The sequence below is a fragment of the Neospora caninum genome, chromosome X, assembly GCF_000208865.1.
Source record: "Neospora caninum Liverpool complete genome, chromosome X".
Classification (NCBI taxonomy): Eukaryota; Apicomplexa; class Conoidasida; order Eucoccidiorida; family Sarcocystidae; genus Neospora; species Neospora caninum.
The window spans coordinates 6,077,168-6,095,735 of NC_018396.1; the positions used below are offsets into that span (position 1 = coordinate 6,077,168).

General features: G+C 58.5%; 2 protein-coding genes across 2 annotated transcripts; one reads left to right on the forward strand and one right to left on the reverse strand.

Annotated features, from left to right (window-relative positions):
- Positions 1-69: 69 nt before the first annotated feature.
- NCLIV_051890 (uncharacterized protein) lies at positions 70-6,075 on the forward strand (the record flags this gene model as incomplete). The annotated part of the gene is made up of 1 exon (XM_003884742.1): positions 70-6,075. The coding sequence occupies one exon, from the start codon at positions 70-72 to the stop codon at positions 6,073-6,075; it is 6,006 nt and encodes a 2,001-aa protein (XP_003884791.1).
- Positions 6,076-10,393: 4,318 nt separating this feature from the next.
- On the reverse strand, positions 10,394-15,250 carry NCLIV_051900 (putative 1-deoxy-D-xylulose 5-phosphate reductoisomerase; the record flags this gene model as incomplete). Its single annotated transcript, XM_003884743.1, has 8 exons — positions 10,394-10,456; positions 11,001-11,211; positions 11,790-11,855; positions 12,369-12,613; positions 12,869-13,170; positions 13,562-13,824; positions 14,169-14,325; positions 15,238-15,250. The coding sequence occupies 8 exons, from the start codon at positions 15,248-15,250 to the stop codon at positions 10,394-10,396; spliced, it is 1,320 nt and encodes a 439-aa protein (XP_003884792.1).
- Positions 15,251-18,568: the final 3,318 nt, after the last annotated feature.

The following is an 18,568-nucleotide window of genomic DNA, read 5'->3' on the forward strand; positions in this document are numbered from 1 at the left end:
AGAGCAGCGCTGCCAGGCTCGCTTCACAGCTGCGGTCTTGTCCCTCTGTTGAATCTGCCTCTTCTTTCCATGGCGGAGGCGATGGCGTCCGCGGAGCCTACGCCTCCGGCAGCATCCGGGAGAGAGCTGTCTGGGAGCGCGATGGGGACGGAGGGGACACCGCTTCCGGACGGGACGTTGAGCGGAGCCCTCACTTCTTCCCCACAGAGTTTCGGGCTGGCCGCGGAGGCAAACAGAGAGACAGGAGAGGAAGGAACCGGCCGTGCAGAGTTGCAGGGCGGGGGAGACCGCGAACAGAGCACTTCTCGTTCTCTCGACAAAACCGATATCGCTCTGTCTACACAGCTCCAGCTTGAGCAGCTGGACGCTCTCCAGCAGCATGTTCAGAAACAGCTTCTGGAAGGCGTGTCGTCCGCTGCGGGCCTCGCGCCGTCGGCTGACGAGGCAGCAAATCTGCAGGTCGACGGAGAAGCAGGGGCGCCTTTCGGAGTCGCAGAAGGTTGCGGCGGCGCTTCTGAGGTTGGTGCAGTGGAAGGCGAAGAAGCGTGTCGGGAGGCCCTCGCCGCTCCGAAGGCAGACCTGACAGAGTCCGGAATCGAGGACAAAGACGAGGTTTGCGGGCCGCATTTCTCGAGGAAAGGCAAGGGATGGGGCGACGATGCGCGTTTGGGATCTGCGTTGTCGGGAGGGACAGCGGTGGAAGAGGAGGGCGAAAACTCGTCGTCCTCTTCGCTTGGATTTTCCGCGTCTTCTCCTGGAGGGCGCGACGGAAACGGAGACGATGGAAACTCCCTTCTTCCCGCCACGAGCAGCGACGCAGACGTCCCAGGCACTCACGAAGACCGTCTTCGTCTCCTCGTGCTTCAGCAGGAGTCCATGATGAAACAGACGCCAGGAGGCGAGCTCCCCGCATCCCTGGAAGTCGCGGGAGGCGGCCGAGTGACGCCGAGTGCCTCAGACCAGACTTTCTCTTCTCTGCAGTTTTCGGAAGAGTCACAGAGCCCTCAGAAGGCCGGTCCGCTCCCGTCGCTGCTGACGGGGAAGCGGACTCGGCGCAGTGGCCAGGCCCCGACGGCCGCGACGGACTCCGCCCATCTCTCGGCCTCGCTGTCTCCAGGCGGAGACGGCGAGACAGGGAAGATCGGCCCTAGCGCGTTGCTCTTTTGCGGGGAAGAGGATCCACAGTCTTCGCTCTCGACCCCTCAGGGGGCAGACGGTCGCGGCCAGTCGACGGAGGCGACGCCTTCGAGCGGAACCCACGCGTCGGGAGACAGAAAGGCCAAGCGCGAGGACCACGAGCCGATGAAGACTCGGCGGTTGGCGCGGGCGGCGGCTCAAGCAGCGGCTGCGATGGCAGCTGCAGCCGCGGGCGCGACCGACGGCCAAGGCGAAGCTGCGGCGGTGAAGGCGGAAGGGAAAGAGTTTTCTGGGTACTTGGCATCGCCGGAGAGCCTCGCTAGCCAAGCGCTTGCGCAGTCGTCGGCTCCGCTGGCGAACCTTGCGGGCTCTCATCCTGCGGGCTTGTACCTCGACGAGGCGTCCGCTCTTTCGGGGCTCGTCCCGGGGGTCGGGAAAGGCGGAATGCCCGTCCCAGTCCCCGGTGCGGAGTGCGCGCCTGCAATGAATGCGGCGTTGTTGCCTGTGATTTCGACAGGCGTGCTGTCTGGCCCTGGCGCGCCGGGCGTCCCTTCGCTGCTCACATCGGGTCGCCTGTCTCATCCGGGCGCTGCGGGGGCCCAGGCCCCTGCGCTCGCCGGGGCCAACGCTGTCCCTCAGGGCGCCTGCGCCGGCGGCGCGGGCGAGTACGAGCGGAGCGACTTGCTGATGCGGCCTGGCGTCAGCTACTACGGGGGCCGCCAGGCCTGGGTTGCGGAGATCAAGTACGGGGGGCGGAGACGGTTCAAGGTCTTCAGTGTCGCCAAATACGGCTACGAAGGCGCGAAGCAGATGGCTGTGGACACGCGAGAACGGTGGGAAGAGGCGCGCGAAGCTGGCGAGCTAGATCAGCTGATGATGAGCTCTCAGCGCCATCAGTGCCCCGTGCAGAGTGGAGTCAAGGGCGTCTACTACGACACAGCGCGAAAAGGGTGGCGAGTCGTGGTGACCTTGAACTGCCGGCAGATGAGCAAGTTTTTCTTGGCCAGCAAGTTCGGAAACGCCGAGGCGAAACGCTTGGCCATTGAGTGCCGCCAAATGTGGCTCGATGCAATCCAGAATGGCCGCGCAGACGACGTCTTTGAGAAGGCGCGGAAGCTCGTCTCTTTCAAGACGAAAGGTGTGAACAATGGCGCCAACGCCAACGCGGGCCACAACGGCGCATGCGCGGGCGCCGCGGGGGGACTGCCCCACACCGCTCCCGTGGGCTCTTCTTCAGCAGTGTGTGGAGCTGCGGGCCCCCACGCGCCCGCGGCGGGGGGCCTTCTCGCCTCGCGGTTCGCAGCCAGTGGGCCGGGTAGCGCAGGCTCGCCGCACCAGGGTGTCGGCGCAGGCGTCGGCGGCGAGCTGTCGCATTCCTCTTCCGTCCTTCTCGCCGCAGCGGGTGGCGGGGCTGCGGGAGCCCCCGGCGGTCTCCAAGGGCCTTCATCCGGTTTGTTGAATTCTTCGCTCTCGTCTTGTCTGGGAAAGTTCGGGGCGACGCCGCCTGGGACCGGCCTCTCAGCGGACGGGACGAGCAGCAGCTGCCTGTTCTCGAACGCCGCTGGGACGCCTTCGCGGAATCTGCGAGACGCCTCGAACGAGTTGCTCCTCGCGGCCGCGGCGGCCAACGCCTCGTCCGCGCATGCAGGCACAGCTGCGCTTCTCTCGGGGCTCCCAGGCGGAGCCGTGGGCGTCCCTGTGGGCGCGGGGGCGGGCCCGAACGGCGCGGTGAGCGGCGACGGGACTTCTTCTCTGGCTGCGGCCGCGGCGGCGTTCCTCTCGCCGTCTTCGCTCACGTCTGTGCCGAGGGGTCTGCGAGGAGACACCCCAGCGTCTCGGGGGAACACGCCAGGGGGCTCGCCGACGGAAGAGAGCGGCGGGGGCCCACAGGCCGGAGCAGCCGGCGTGCACCCGGCAGGGACAACCCCCGGCGGGCGGCCGTCGCCGGCGTTTGGCCTCGCGTCCTTCGCTGCAGCAGCAGGGGCTCCAGGGGCGGGAGCCTGCGCGACGGAAGGTGGAGCCGCAGGCTCAGGGGCTGCTGGAAATGCGGCAGGCGCTGCTCTTCTGGCCGTGGCGTCCCAGCAGGGTTTTGACCCTAAACTCCTCCAGCAGCAGCAATTGGCCGAGCAGCAACTCGTTCTTCAGCAGTGGGGCGAGGCCGCGGCGGCCGTGGCTGGCGGCGTGGGAATTCCACAGACGCTCTTCTCCTCTGGATGCGCCGACGGCGAGAACGCAAATGGAACGATGAGGGATCCTGTCGCAGCGGCGAATCAGCATCAACAGCTGCAGCTTCAACTGCTTCAAGAGCTTAACCGAGGGGCCTCCCTCCCTCCGCTCCTGGACGTCCTCTGGGGGCCCTCTGTCGCAGGGACAGGGGCGGTGGCAGCTCCTGGGGACAGAGAGGCCGGCGGCAACCAGGGCACTGAAGGCGCCTGCGGAGCAGAGAATGACTTGGTCACGCTTCAGCCTGGGGCAGCGAGGGAAGAGGCAGCGGGCGGAAACCAGTCGTCTCTCCTGGCGATGGGTCTCGGGGGCCAGGAGGAAAGCGGGGCAACTGGCGAGGGAGCGGGGGCCCAGAATGGCTGCGGCCTGTCCGCTCCTGTCCTCTCTCTCCTCCTGCAGCAGCAAGGCCTCCACCACCAGCAGCTCGCGGCTGCGGCGGCGGCGGCCGCCAGGGGCTGCGCGCCGCAGCCGGGCGCTGGAGCCCTCTGTGGCTTCAACCGCGACGGGAACATGGTGGTTCTGGGCAACCCGGTCGCAGGGGGCGCGCCGGGGTGTCTCCTTTCTGGGGCTGCCTCAGGCGACAGTGCAGCCACAGACAAGAGAGGGCCGAACCAGGTGGGAGGCGCTCTCGGGAACGCCATGGGCGCCATGTCGGGTCATCTAGCTGGAGGGACCCTCCTAGGGGCGGCTGGCGCCGCACGCCCGGGCGCGAATGTTGCCGCGCCTGCGACAGGCGCCACGGGTTCGAAGCGGCGGCGCACCCAGCAGGGGGCTGCGGCGGTGGGGCTCCAGGGACATACTGGAGGTCCGGGCGCTGCTGGTAGCGGTGCGACGGGAGTCGGAGGTTCGAAAAGACACCAGAGACAGTCGAAGGATGCGGTGTCGTCGGGCATCCTGGCAGGAAGCGGAGGCAGTGCGGTCCCGGGAGCAGACTGCGCGGGTGCGAAGCCTCTCGGCGCAGCAGCTGTCGGGACGGGCTCCGAGAACAGCACGTGCGACGTGCGGGGCGTCTACCTCGACACGCGAAACAACGCATGGGCGGCCACCATGGGAGTCCATGGCCGTAATGTGAAGAAGAGCTTCGCGGTTGCGAAGCACGGCTACGAAACAGCCCTTCAGCTGGCGATCCACGCGCGGAGACAGTTGGAGCGGATCTACTGGGGCTCCAGTCCAGGCGACGAACAAGACGCCGCGTTGCTCGGCTTGTCGAACCGCGGGAACGCCGGTGCTGTTGCCGGGGCAGCAGCCAACTCAACCCCCGCTGCGGGCGCTCTTTCGTCTCTGGCATCTCCTCACCAGGGGGCGCCGGCCTCGGCCGTCCCGCAGCCGCTGCTCCACGCCCAGCAGCCGCTGCCAGCCCTCCAGGGTCTCTGCTGGCCCACGCCGGGCGGCATCACCCAGGCGGGAGCCCCGGGCGTGTGCGGGCGACCTGAAGACGAGATGACGGCGAGCATGGCGGCGCTCAGAGGCGCGATTCTCGACCCCGCGGCGCTGTCGCGGCTCTCTGGGGAAGACGCAGCTAGCGCCGAGGCCGCCGCGCGAACTGCGGTCGCCGCAGGTTCTCTTCTCTACGGTACTCCGTTTGGGTCGGCGCTCCCCACAGGCCTCGCGGCCAGTCCCGTGGTGGCGCCTCCGAGCAACTCGGCGGAAGGAACGGGCGAGCTGGCGTCCAGTGGAGATTTGCGGGGCGTCGTGGGTGGAGCGCGAGTCCGAACTGGGGGCGTTGCCGCGACAGAAGAAAGCCAAGAAGGGGCCGGGGTAGCACGGCCGGGGGCTGTTGCCGGCATGTTGGCAGGCGGGGCCGGAGACAACCTGTCTCCGGCACTCGGGATGGCCGGCGCGACTGCGGGTGCGTGCTCTGGGGGTCTTCCGGGAGGTCCCACGCTCCTCGGGTCCGGCTTGGAAGGGCGCGATGCGTCGTTGAATATGGCGAATCTCATTGCCTCGACGTCAGGAAGCTCGCCGTCGGGGGGTTTGTTCGTGCGGGACGCACTGGCGGCGCTGCTCTTGCAACTGGATCCTCAGCAGCGGATGGCTCTTCTCCAGGGCGACATGAACTCTCTGAACTCCCTTCAGGCTGCGTTCCTCCAAAATTCCCAGTTTTTCACTCCGTCGTGTGCACCCGACGCAAATCAACTCTTTGTCGGGGCGAACGCAACTCCAAATGGGCCTCTCGGGGCCGCCGCGCCCGAGCCGTGCTCGCCGTCCCTCCTGCTGGGGAACGCGGAGGGGTCAGCTGGTGTGGGGTGTGGGGCCGTCGGGCTCGCCGCGGGGGTGACCGAGGAGACACTTCGCGAGAAAGAAGCGATGCTGGCGGCTGGAGGGGACCAAGGCGTCGGCCAGGTGAAAGCCAGCGGAGCCTCGGAGAACGAGCAGAAGGAAGAGCAGGAAGGCCGAGCTGCTACGGACCTCAAGGAGGGTGCTTTCTCTTTCGGCGCAGGAAAAGAAGAGATCCAGGGGGCGAAGACGGAGGAAGACGCTGGGAAAGAAAAGGAACCGTCGGGAGAAGCGCTCAACTTGGGCAGTATCCCTACAGGCAACACGGCAGTCACTCCCGTCGAGCCGACAGGTGTGGAGATGGCGGAGCAGCAACCGACTGCAGCTGAAGCGGGCGATGGACTGAACGGAGGCGTCGAAGCGGGAGAAGATGCAAAAGGCAGTGAGGCGGGGAAGCCTGAGACGATCCAGACTGCACCACCAGCTCAGGAACAGTAGGCAGGAGCGGCAGGTTCAGAAGTGACGACGACACCCTCTTGAGAACACAAGATAGAAACCAGTGCCGTGTGTGTATACATGTATAGGTTTATGTGTAGATGCACCAGCATGTGCATGCATGGGAACGCGTGTAGCACGTCGTGCTGTCTTGATTCCGTAAAAGTACTACCGTGTCTTGGCAAACACATTGCGGGGGGCGTCTCCCCTGGAAGCGCGTGATTCCAGTAACATATCAGTCTTTTTTTGTAGCAGTTGCTCTGGGGAGGCCAGAGAAATCTGGGCGCGCCCATGGCACGAGGCCTTCGTTTGATGCACGTGCATATGCATCTGCCACAATTGTACATAAACGTACGCGATTTATGTATGTAGATGTGCGTACGCATCCAGGGTCGGTGCTGCGAACAGAAGAAATCCAGTGGGCGAGACAGATGCGGGGAGTTTTTTATAGAAAGGGAGGGGAAGAGCTTTCGGTGGAACGTGAGAAGTGTCTGGGGGCGATGGGTGTTTCAGTTGCGCGTCGTTGATGAATGGAAATCATCGTGTTTCTTCGGTTCTTTTCAAACTGCTGTGCGCCTCGTGGGCAGAGCCCCTGTTGACGGGTTGTGGACTCTTCACCTCGGGGCAATCGCAAGCGTGACACACACACGAAGGCAGCTCTTACGTTTTTCTTCACATATGTATCTATCTGCATTTACACATGTGTATTTTATCTGCGAAACGAAGGTGTGAGGTTTGGTGGAGTTTGAAAATCCGTTCGGAGACGGCTGAGGAAGCGACGGAGGATGAGAACTCTTTCCCTGCTTTTTCTTGTCGCAAGTGCACACTCGTTTCTCCAATAAGAATTCGTCAGAAGCCTCTCGAGTTGCTGTTTCCATCGTATGCGGTGCGCTCCTTTGCCGTCGCGAGTAGCGCCGTCGGGCGTGTGCTTGTGTCATGCCGCCGTCGTCGTCTTCCTGTGTTTTTCGTATATCCGCGGCGGAAGCGTGGAAGGACAAAGAAGAGGCCAGAAGTCTCTCGACCTTCGAGAGGGCCACGCCAACGAGGAAGGGGGAGAGGCACCACGTCTTTATCCATCTCGACAGATACGGCGGGAGAGTGGAGAACGCCCTGAAAGCGAGTGGCAGCGAGAGTAGAAGACGCGGAACCTGTGCAGCTTCGTTTTTTCGCGGGCGTGATTCACAGCCTGAGTATATAAAATATAGGTGAGAGTGTCATACTCGTGGTTTAAACCTGTGGACTTTTTTCCCGTTCTATGTTCTTAATCCGGTGTCTTCGTTTCCTCGCACCATGTTCCGCTCCTCTGCGAGTCCTCCGAGTCCCTCTCTCCCGAATGTGTGTCGTTTGATTTTTGGGCGCTCTCCGGTTCGTCTTCCGCTTCATCCCTTGCATGTCGGCCGCGTGCGACTCTGCAAAGTGTGCTGCCGGTTCGTCGCGTCTTGGCGTTCCCTGGAAAATCGCAGACGGAAAGACGGGAGACACGATACCTGACGCGCCCCTTCGATTGAGAAGAAAGCAAAGATTGGCAACACGGAAGAAAAGGTCTCCACAGGCTGTGGAAGGCGAGAGATCGTGGCAGTGAGTGTTTTTGCCTCGTTTTCTTTTCTGAGCCGTCGTTCTCGAGGAAGTGAGTTGCCTGTCTCTGTGAATGGACGGCGTGCGAACGAGGAAGTGTCCGTGTGGGTCGGCGTTGTCTTTCCCCTTTGTTTTTGCGAAAGGGACGACTGTGGACGCAGTATCCCGTCCCGCCGCAGTTCATAGGGGGGTCTACATGGAGAGCTCTAAATATACGTTGCTGCCGGTCCCGTTGGCCGTGTTCTTGCTTCCTAAACTGCATTCGTCCAGCAGTTGGATTCGTCATTTTTCGATATATTGTCTTGCCTTTTCCGCTTCTTGCCCCGAAAGGAAATGCGGATGATTTCGTCGCTCAAGTGAAGGACCGAACCAAACATCTCAAAGAGTATAAAATGCAGACGACGTGTGCCTCCGTCTACCCTATCTGCATTCTCGTTGACGCATCTTCCGAGCACTGTTGAGGAAGCACCGGGAAGTGTACGACAGAGTCTCTTCTCCCCAGGCTCGGCCGACGAAGACACCCCTGTCGTAGGCATGCGTATATATTCTGGTGTTGTGTCTAGTATAGGATCTGCAGAGTCTCACTTTATATAGTGAGCAAAGCCCTGCGCGTGTATGTAAACACGGGCAGTTTCGTTCAGATACGGGGAACAACAGCCAGCAAGGCGGTGTCGGGTGCACGGCCCATGTTGCCCAACGGAGTACCGAGTACGCTTCTTAAGAAAATCTGCTTTGAACAATGAATGAGTAGGCGCAGGGTGTTACGTTGTGGGTCTGTGCCCCCATGTGCAGTCAATAAAACGAAAAAGCTGCAAGTAGAATACGTAACTCCAGGAAAATCCACTGAGAGTCCTGCTCAATTTCGGACGAAAGTCGTACCCGTACATCGGCCGGAGCGCAACATCCCACTGCCATTTATGCATAAATAGATGAGGTATTCAAAGTACAGTTGTAATCATCATCTAACCGACAGAAGGGAGCTGAGTCCGTCTAATCCGAAAAGCAGAGAAAGAAAGCTGTCAGCACCCGAGGGTATTCCCTGGGAGTCCCCCACCCAAGTACTAACCGGGCCTTGCGCCGCTTAACTTCGGAGGTCTGAAGGGATCCGGTGCATTCGACGCAGTTTGACCGACAGCGAGAGTTTTCAGTGTACGACTTGTGCGCTGGGAAACCAAGCACCGGACGTGCTTTGTTTTTGCCGGAATCGTTGGAAGGCATAAGCTGGGAATGGACTCTCATCCCACAAAGCATCGGCCAAAACTTTCCGGGATCGGAAGAACCAGGGAAGTGTGGTTGGAATGCCTCTACACTATGTGAACCGACCTTGCTCACTCTGGGGAGGCAAAATCGTTTTTGCGGAGCTGCCTTTTGATTCACTCCGTTTGTCGCCCCGCTCGCAGAGAAGTGGAAGAGTTGGAAATGCCGCACATGCAGGTCCATGCACTTGTAGTGTGAATGCAAAGTGACTCTCTCCTTGTCACTCGCGCGCAGACTCCGAATTCCCCGCGCTGATACATAGCCTAATATCCCTCGTCCACACCCTATCCGACAAGGAACTGCCGACTTGTCCCAGCGTGCGTGATCTGAAGTTACCAGTGATTTGGAGCACACCGAGCGTACGCCGTAGGCAAATGAAAAGATCTATTCTCGTGGCTGTTCACGCACTTTAGTACTTGATCTCGCTGCTCCACCATCCTTGTGGATGCTGGTGATTCACGCATCAAACCTTCAACAAGCAGCGGCTGATGTAACGCCCCCAGGCTACCAGTGATGTGCACACGCCGCATTTGCACAGCAAAGTCGTCTGCAATGTATGTATCACCTCCAATGTTAGAAATTGAGATTCTCGCCCAAAAGCATGAAGCGACGGGCTTTGATGAGAAGCAGGGCCAAATGCCTGTATCATTGCATGAAAGAGAGGAGGCGGTGAATAACACTGCATATCCAGCATGGATTCTGACTTTGAGGCGTTCAGTCATAATCCAACGGACGGTAGCGTCGCGGCACTAGCTGGTCAGCTAGCCCCATTTACCAAGTATCCGACCTTTCTCTCGTCCTAAGTTGGATCACCGTCGCAGTGTATGCGTTCGTTGTTGTGGATTTGAGCACCTGGTCCACCTGCGAGAGGGCGTCACCGCTGGGGCCCTGACTTCGCGTAAGAGGCCACAGATGTCTCGTCGACTCCGGGTGTGCAGGTGCCGATATCATTTCTTAATAAACTGTGTGTCCGCAGATGTGTATGCACATGGTACTGTTCTGCAGAACAGTCGGCCTGCGTACACGAGACCATTACGAAGGTGCTTTTGTGTGGCCTAATACCGGCTGCGGTATGCAAGTTCTCGACAAAACCAGAGCCCGAATAAAAAAGCGAAAATGCTCCTGGGACCAAGCACCCCACGTTTGATAATGCGGCACGTGGAGCGAAGCTGGAAAATTCCTACTTTTATCTGCTTTGAGAAAAATTATCGTTCACTTCTCTCCCTGCGGTCTGTGGCCATCTTTCCCCACTCTTTTCCCAGACGAACGTGTGGCCTCCTCTTTGTTCGCATCTCTCTGTACGCTTATCCTCCGCGTTTAAACTCCGTGCTGTCTTTCCGTCTGCGCCCATATCCTTGTCTCGGCCTCTCACCCTACGCCCTTGTCTTCCTTCTCTTTTTCTCCACTCGCTGGTCTCCTCTCGTGCAGAAACTGCTTGGCCGTTTCCCTGTTCTCCGCCTCCGCCCGCTTCCCTCGACTTTGGATTTGTTTAGCTCCTCGGCTTAAACGCTCTCGCCGCTGCGCGCGCCCACCGATCAGCCTCGAAGACATCCTGCAAAAGACGGCAAAAAGTGCATCGCAGAAGACTCCCGAGCTGGTAAGGGAAATTGTGCAATCGTCTGCTGCACTCCTGAACTGAACAAAAAGAGCTAAAAGTGGAGGGCTACAAGATCCGTTGACGCTAATGTCTTTCCACATCGACAGCCAAACCGGCATTCTCAGAGGGAGACAAATGCATCCTGTAAATTTCTTCTCCTGGTGGGCGCTCCTCCGCATCATCACGTGAAACGCCATTCTGTGACCACATTAAAGAGACTGCGCATTTTCCTCGGCTCCAGCTCCTACCCCACCAGATGAGCCCGCAGTGCGAGCGACCACGTGCAAAGATCCCATAATTCTCAGGTCCACGACGAGTCTAGTGTCTCGCCGATAACTTGAACTGTCTCTCTCTCAGAGAGTATACAACCAAAACCTGAAACGGCCTTTGCGGCGGAACACGGTTCCCGTGTCTCGCAGACTCTCAGTTGACGGTGCCCCAGACAAAGGAATCCGAGCGAGTCGCACTGTAAACGGTAAAACGGGCTTTGAACGGTCACCTGTAGAGAGACATCTGTCGAGGCGAGATTGTCTCTTCCTGTCTCGTGCAAACCCATGACGTGGCGCACGGTGTCCTCGATGTCCAAGAACCCAATTTCTTTGTTCCGAAACCTCTCAACCGCCACTTCATTGGCCGCATTCAAGCACGCCGTCGCCACGCCTCCCCTTTCGCCTGCCTCGTAGGCGAGTCCTAGACACCCGAACGTGGACCTGGAAACACAAGCGAAGAACAAAAAAATGCTCCGTTCCTCGTAGAACACAAGGAGATATGTTCGAAGTGCGTTTCCGACCGGCTCTCTGCGCGCGCCCTAGGGCCCTTGTGCTTCCTTTTTGGGACTCACGCCCGCAGACTCACAAGACCTGGATGCGAAGCTACGCCGGCCTTCCGCATGCTGATTGCTTTGGTTGGTGCTTTGCACCGCCCCGCCACGAGGTTCCCTCGCCAAAGCACAAGTTTTCCGGCACGTGTGTCCGTGTACACATGCTTCTGGTCTTCATCTCTCTCTCTTTCTGTCCTTGTCTCTCCCCCCTTCCCCATCCCCCCGTCAAACGCTAAAGAAGGCAACTGAATCCGCGGCGAGACCGTCCTGGGTGTCAGCAGGAGACGCACGTCTTTATCGTCTCCCCGTCTTTCCTCACTTTACGGAGAATTCGGTGTTGTTTTTTCTTGCCCCCAGTAGCAACCCACACCACACAGACAGCCAAGCGGAGGTTGGTCTTTAACTCCCGCCACTGGACAGACCCTTCGGCTGCTATCGGAACCAAAACGAAAGAGAGTCACATCTTACAGATCTGGCTTCTCGAACGTCAGACTGCCTTCCTGGGTCAGGTCGACGCCGGCGGACCAAGGCGCGCTAAAGGAACAGAAAGACAAAAACGCGGGAAAAAAGTAGGGCGCGACGCCTAGGCTGCAACTTGGCGGCCAACCCATGAGGGTCTGGGAAGCTCCTCTATTGATCTACAGATACATAAAAACGGTATTTCGAAACAGAGAGAGACACACACAGCCAGAGGCAAGCGTCCTATCTGACCTCCTGTGTATGGCCACAGGTTCCGCACCTGGTACAGATAGATAGACAGACAGGTAGATAAATAAGATAGATTAGACAGATTCGATAGATTAGAGATATGCAAATATATGTATACACGTGACTGTGCGCCCCAAACAACGGCCGTGGCAATTCAGCTGCACGTCTCTGCCTATTCATCCGCCTGCTTAACTGATCACCAGAAACCTAGCACGTATATATATATATATATATATATATATATATATATATGTATATGTCGGGAATCGTCTTCTTCCTCCTGCGGAAAAAAGGACAGTCCAGGCGCATGCATTTCAGCACTTTTGTCCCAGGGCTTACGACAGACGATGCGGCCACGTGAGGGCATAGGCGATGGGCAGTTTCATATCGGGAAGTCCAAGCTGAGCGAGGGTCGCGCCATCCCGAAGTTCAACGGCGGAGTGGACAACGGCTTGGGGATGAACGAGGACCTCGATGGAGGAGTACGGACACCCGAAGGCGAAGTGAGCTTCAATGACTTCCAAACCTTTATTCATCAATGTTGCGCTGTCGATCGTGATCTTTGCTCCCATACTCCACTTGGGCTGAAAAGCAGAGACGAGGCAGCATCCGGGGCACGGGTGAGGAAACGCCGAACTGGCGAACGGCTCACATGCGCACTCTAAGTCGAAGCGCATGCCTTCGCATTGACTAAAGTGAGGCGAGGTCGGCTCAGAGCATCCTCCGCACTCAAGCGCGGCTGGTCTGCCAGGAAAGGCAACGGCAGAAAGAGAGGATGAGGCCGTCCATTCCGCCTGCACTCTCCCCCTTGTTTGCCTCGAGCCTGTCATCAGACATACATGTTTGAGAGCCTTTTCCAGGGTCACCCCCTTCAAGTCATCGCGCGTCTTGCCACGAAACGGTCCCCCACTTGCAGTGAGCAGAAGCTTCCTAGGGGGGTAGCAGGTCGGCGGGACGCCTTGGACGGCCTGGAAGATCGCCGAGTGCTCCGAATCGACGGGAAGGAGAAGCCCGCGTTTCGGCCTCTCGGTCGCACGCTTCTTGTCTGAACCGCCGCCTTTTCTTTCCCCTCCTCCCTCGTTCGTCTCTACGTCCCCGTAGAGAAGACCGCGCCTGGAAAGAAGCGAGCGGAAAACGGGGCCTGGCGAGAGACAGCCACACACACACACACACAGACAGAGAGAGACAGAGAGAGACAGAGACAAAGCGAGGTGAGGGCGAGAGAGGCGCGTGAAAAACAAGCGCGAGAAATGTGGACAAATGGGCGAGGTGGAAGAGGAGAGAGAACCGCGAAGCGAACAGGGGGCAGGACACCTTGAGAAGGCGACAAAAACAAAAGGGGGGAGAACAGAAAGGACCAGGACGGGAATTTCACGCGGTGACGCAACAGTGGAGGGTCGGGCAGCCGTACGCACCAAAGGTGAAGGCGAGTCACAGATCGGAAAACGACGTGGAAGCGGAAGCACAGAAGAAGCTCATGAAGAAACAACGATCCCCGGCACGAAAACCCTGGTCTCAGTTTCCTTTCCTACCTGCCGCTACGAGAGCCTCTTTATTGGCGAGTGCGACATCCTTGCCTGCCTCGAGGGCTTTGAGCGTGGGGAGGACGCCCTTAAACCCGACAATAGCGGAGACAAGAACATCATAATCTGGGACGCACGCAAGCTCCGGCAGGCCCTCGTCGCCCAGGAGAAGGCGGGGGCGAGGCGAGGCAGGAGACGTTCTCTCGTGCGCGCTCAGTCTTTCTTGCAGCTCGGTTGCCTTGGAGGTGGCTCCCAGATACACATACTGCGGCCTGGCGAGAAAGAAGGCGACGGCACGACGCGTGCCAAAAAGAGTGAGGAGAAGGCACAACGCGACAGGCGTGCGACAGACTTCGCCGCGGAACGCCCTCACGGGTAGAAACGCATCACGATCGCCTTTCGTTCTTACCCCCTGGGCTTACTCCTTCCACTCACCGCTCGTGTGTGCCTTTGCATCACGCACAGCGAAAACTTCGAGATGTAGCCCGCGCACGAAGGCGCTTTAGAGGCGCGACCGATTCGCTAGAGAGAAGTCTCAGCCTGGTGAGCTCGAGAAAGGTGCGGCGACATGCCCCAGAGAATCGGAAACAAAATCGAAATCGATTTACAGACGTACCTGAAAAGCACCACCTGCTCGGCGAGGAGAGCAAGATTCGAGCCCCCTGCGGCGAGGCCGACAACCTGAAACAAATCGGGAAACTGTCGGACGATCTCCAGTGTGTTTCTGCCGATGCTTCCGGTGCTTCCCAAGACAACAAGCCTCTTCACCCTGCCTGCAGGCGCCCACGACTCCGGAAGCGCAGGCGACGCAGCCGACGCAGGTGCGGAGACAGGGCCGTCTTCGGCACGTCGCAGAAGTTCTCTGAGGTTTTTCGTCGAGGAAGAATGTGGCCGAGTCCAGAGCAGAAACGAAGAAAAGCACAAACGAAAATGCACGCAAAAATGAAGGTGGAGAGAGACCGAGAGGGGCAGCAACGAGAGCGAGGCGTAGGGGAATCGAACAGGAATGAGAAAAAACCGACTGCACACACAAACGCGCAGGGATCTGTTGTCTGTCTCGCACCCCTCACCACTGTGGGACCTACGGAGGGGTACTTCCTGGCCCACAGAACTCTCGTCAATGCAAAAATACTGCCCGAAGCCGAAGCGCCGCCGCGGGAAAGATGTCGACGCTTCAGAAGAGACGAGCAATGAGTTTGGAGCTTCGCCTCTGATCCCTCGTTTCATCCGTTCGCTCACTTTAACGCATGGAGACTCCCCACAGGGACTCCACAAGGCTCAAGGGCTTCCTCCCGTGTCGCGCCTTGGCTGCTGGATCCGCTGGTCTCAAAAGAAAGATATCTTCCCTCCTCATTTGTCGGTTCAGCAAAACGAGCTGTCTTGACAGAAGATTGGAAACGTGTTGGTGATGGTGCTAACGGGGCGCCTTGGCCTCGTCCCGGGGGAAGACGAAGGCGTCGCGCAGACAACTCGCGACTGCCAGCATCGGGCGAAAGAGAAGACAGAGAGGCCGAACGGCTGCTTGCGGCAGAGGAAGGACCGAGAGGGGGCCTTTTCGGCGTTACAGAGGAGACGAAGGAGAGCGAAGAGTGAAACGAAGACGGTCCTGCGTCAAGTGAGAGACAGACACACAGCGGAGACACACAGCCCGTACGAGTAACCCTTTTTATACGCTGTGCTTTTACCTTCGAACACCATCTCGGCCGTGTGCAGTCTCCCTCCTCCTGCTTCCGTGCTCGGTATCGAGACCCGCCTTCAGAACGCGTTTCCCTTTTACACTGCGTCGTTTTTTCCGAGAAAATGCACTCACGAGCACGACCTGAACGGCGACGGCAGCCGCCTCGTGCGGGCACTCGGATTTTCAGCTTTTCGCTGCTTTCCTTCTTCCCAGAAAAAGACGGGTGACCACGAACCTGTTCCTGGCCGGAGAAACGAGACGCGGGAGACAGGTCCGGAGCTTCTCAGTGAAGAGCCGCTGACTGGGCCGAGAGAAGAGGAGACGAAGAAGAGAAAAACAACAAAGAGAGGCATGGTGGCCGTGGAGGACCACAACAGGATCGAAAAAAAAGCGAAGGAGACGCCGACGGAGCAGAACCCGCGTACACCTGTCTCCTACTCTTTGACGAAGAGAAAGAGCGGGAAGAGGCAGGAGAGAAGGTGCTGCACAGACGTCCCGGCCTTGTCTTCGAACAGTAATCAGGAGACAAAGACGGTGTCGAACGGCGAGAGAAAGCGGAAGGCTTTTTCCTCTTCTTCTGAGAGGGAGAAACGCGGGGCCGCGCAGATTCGCAGAACATTGCACGGCCCGCTAGCGGACGAGGAGAAGCGAAGCGCGGTGGAAAAACTCTTCTTTCTCGCCCGTTGCGTCTCGCAAGCTTTTTGGCTGGGGCCGCCAGTCTTTGTGCATCGGCCTCTCTCTTCGCGGCTCTTGGGTGTGAGCTCACGGTGGATGGTACCTGTTTTCTTTGCCTGCGCAAGACGTGCCAAGAAGGAACTTGAGAACCACTCAGTCGAGGTGAAGGAGAAGGGATAGCAAGAACGCTAGGCAGAATGGTGGGAGAGAGGGAGAGAGACCCCCGACAGTGACTGACAGAGAGAAAGAAGGAAAACGAGGTAGAGAGACGGGAAAGAGCGGGAAAGTCTCCTGGTGGACATGGATTGGCGCGACGCCAGGAACGAAGGGAGATGAGAGGAGCCGTGTCTCTCTACAGTGGTAAATCAAGGCTCACAGAAGAAATATCCTACGCCTTTCCAGGGGGGGGATACCGGGGAACTTCTGAAGAAGAAAGGGAGTAGCGAATCGGCGGGGAGGGGGAACTCAGAAGCGCCTGGGCGGCACACGAGGCACGCCGGGGTGTGCAGGCAGGAAAGTTGATTCAAACGACGGAAAAACGGGGGACGGGGATCGGAGAGGCGACGGCTGGGCAGGGGAGAGGGAGTAAAACGGGAAAGACATAAAACCACGTTGGAAAAGCAACAAAGAGAAAGAAACAGGGAATGAGAGTCAGCGAGGGAGACAGAGACAACGAGAATGTGAGGCTTCCGGAGACACCCGAAACCGTCGATGCGAACCCGGCCAGCTTTTCGAAAGGTCTTCCCACCCTGTGTCGTGACAACGGTGCGTCTCGTCGAAAAAAATTCAACGCGAGATGTCTCGCTGTAGCAGAAGAACCTGGGAAATCCAGTGACACGGAGCAGGACACCTTCCAGGAAGGTTGAAGGGAAAACGCAGAGTCAACAGAACAGCAGCGGTCCGCCAGGAGGTTGCACGCTAATCGCAACTGCATGCGCGCAGAAAGCTGGATGGTCTGCGAAAAGACCGAGTGCTTCGGTAACAAGAAAGAAAGGAACCTTCGGAAACTCCAGTCGAATTCCGGCGCGCTGGACGCTGCGCTCATGCAGTGAAGAGTAGACGACAGAAGAAAAACAGCTGGTTCGCGCGTCTAGCGAGTCAAAGACAAGACAGAGAGAGGGCTGCACGCGCACTGGAGATGGTCCCCCTTTTCCGGAGAGGACGCACGTACTCGTCATGGGCAAAGTGAGAATCAACACTTTGATAGATCAACATTCGCAAGGAGCGCCGACGGTGAGAACGCGCACCTGGTGACGGTGTTCCGTAGCACTGTTCACCTTGTACCCAGATTGTCGCCCGCTGTTCCCTCGTACTTTCTAAGATCCGGCAGTTGTAAGAAACTGTTGTGCCTCTATATGAGGAGCTCGAGGGTTCCTTCGCCTTTTCCTGGAAACACAGTTCTTCTCTGCACCACGGCTGCTCGGGGTCTCCGATGGAGCCGCTGGCCTTGTCACAAAATCAAAGCCTAAGTTGTCAGGAAAGGGCGAATATACTATTTTCATTTTCCCAAAAGCAAAGCAGAGCTGAGGTGACAGATGTGTGTGGCTCGCTTGGATTCAGGAGAAGAGGGCTTGCCTTTCCGCACGGGCATCAGGACAGAAGAGTCTCTGTCAAAGTGGAGATGCTCTACATGTGTATGCCATGTAGATACAGGTTCTTCACCTTACTAAAGTTGTGACCTGGCGCTTTTTTCGTCGGGTGCGCGGCCTCTCTGCGCGTCGGGTCTTCTCTTGAGCTCTGTGTGTCTTTCAGCCGCATGGACGGCAGCCAAAAACGCGGAAAAACACCTGCTATGGCAACGCTTTGCGAGTTTCCCGAGACATTGCAAACACACTCGGGGCGTGGCACAAAAAAAATGCGCATCTTCGTGTCCTCGCTGCGGCATATATGTAGCGTCCAGCCATACGACTTTGACGACCAAGACATGACATCTGCGTCGTTAGGCACTCACTCGTACCGTGGATCACCAATTCGTCCAGGGACACGGCACTGAAAATACCCGGGGGGGAGAAGCTCCAGGAACTCTGGCGCGTGGACTCCTAAAGAAGAGGGCACTTCGAAAACCCTCTTTAGCTTCGACCAGCGCCGTGAGAGACTCTCTCACATATGTTGGAGATGACACAACGAATGGGGCTCGGAAAGGAGACGGGACGCACGTGGCTGGATCATTTCAGAAATGCGGAACAGGAAGCCGTCGAATCAGCACGGGACTTTCCGTCAACCTCCTAGGTGATCGTACCGTTGATTTTTTCCTAAAACGCCGCCAAATCTAAGTGTACGCTGGCGAGCGCTTCATCCACTGGCCTACGCAGGCGAGGCAACTTAGCCTGCGATGCAACTTTTACTCTTTGCAGTCCACAAAAGGCGGCACAGCCTGCCTGCTTGTGTGCTTACCGAGGGGTTCGTACTTCCTATCCCACAAAGGGAGGACCTCCAGGATCATGTGTCATTTTCTTTCCGTCAAAAACTATTCGAGTCTGCCTAGGACCATAGCCTCTTCCATTCAAGGTAGGCTTCTGCCGAGCTTCTAGCGCAGGCTACTCGGCGGATCTCCCCCGGGCAGAGCTAGGCGACGGAAATCGATCTTTCACATCTCGAACGAATGTGCGGTTTCGCGAGGCGATGCAAGATTTCAAGTGCTTCCCGCCACGCCCGCAAACATT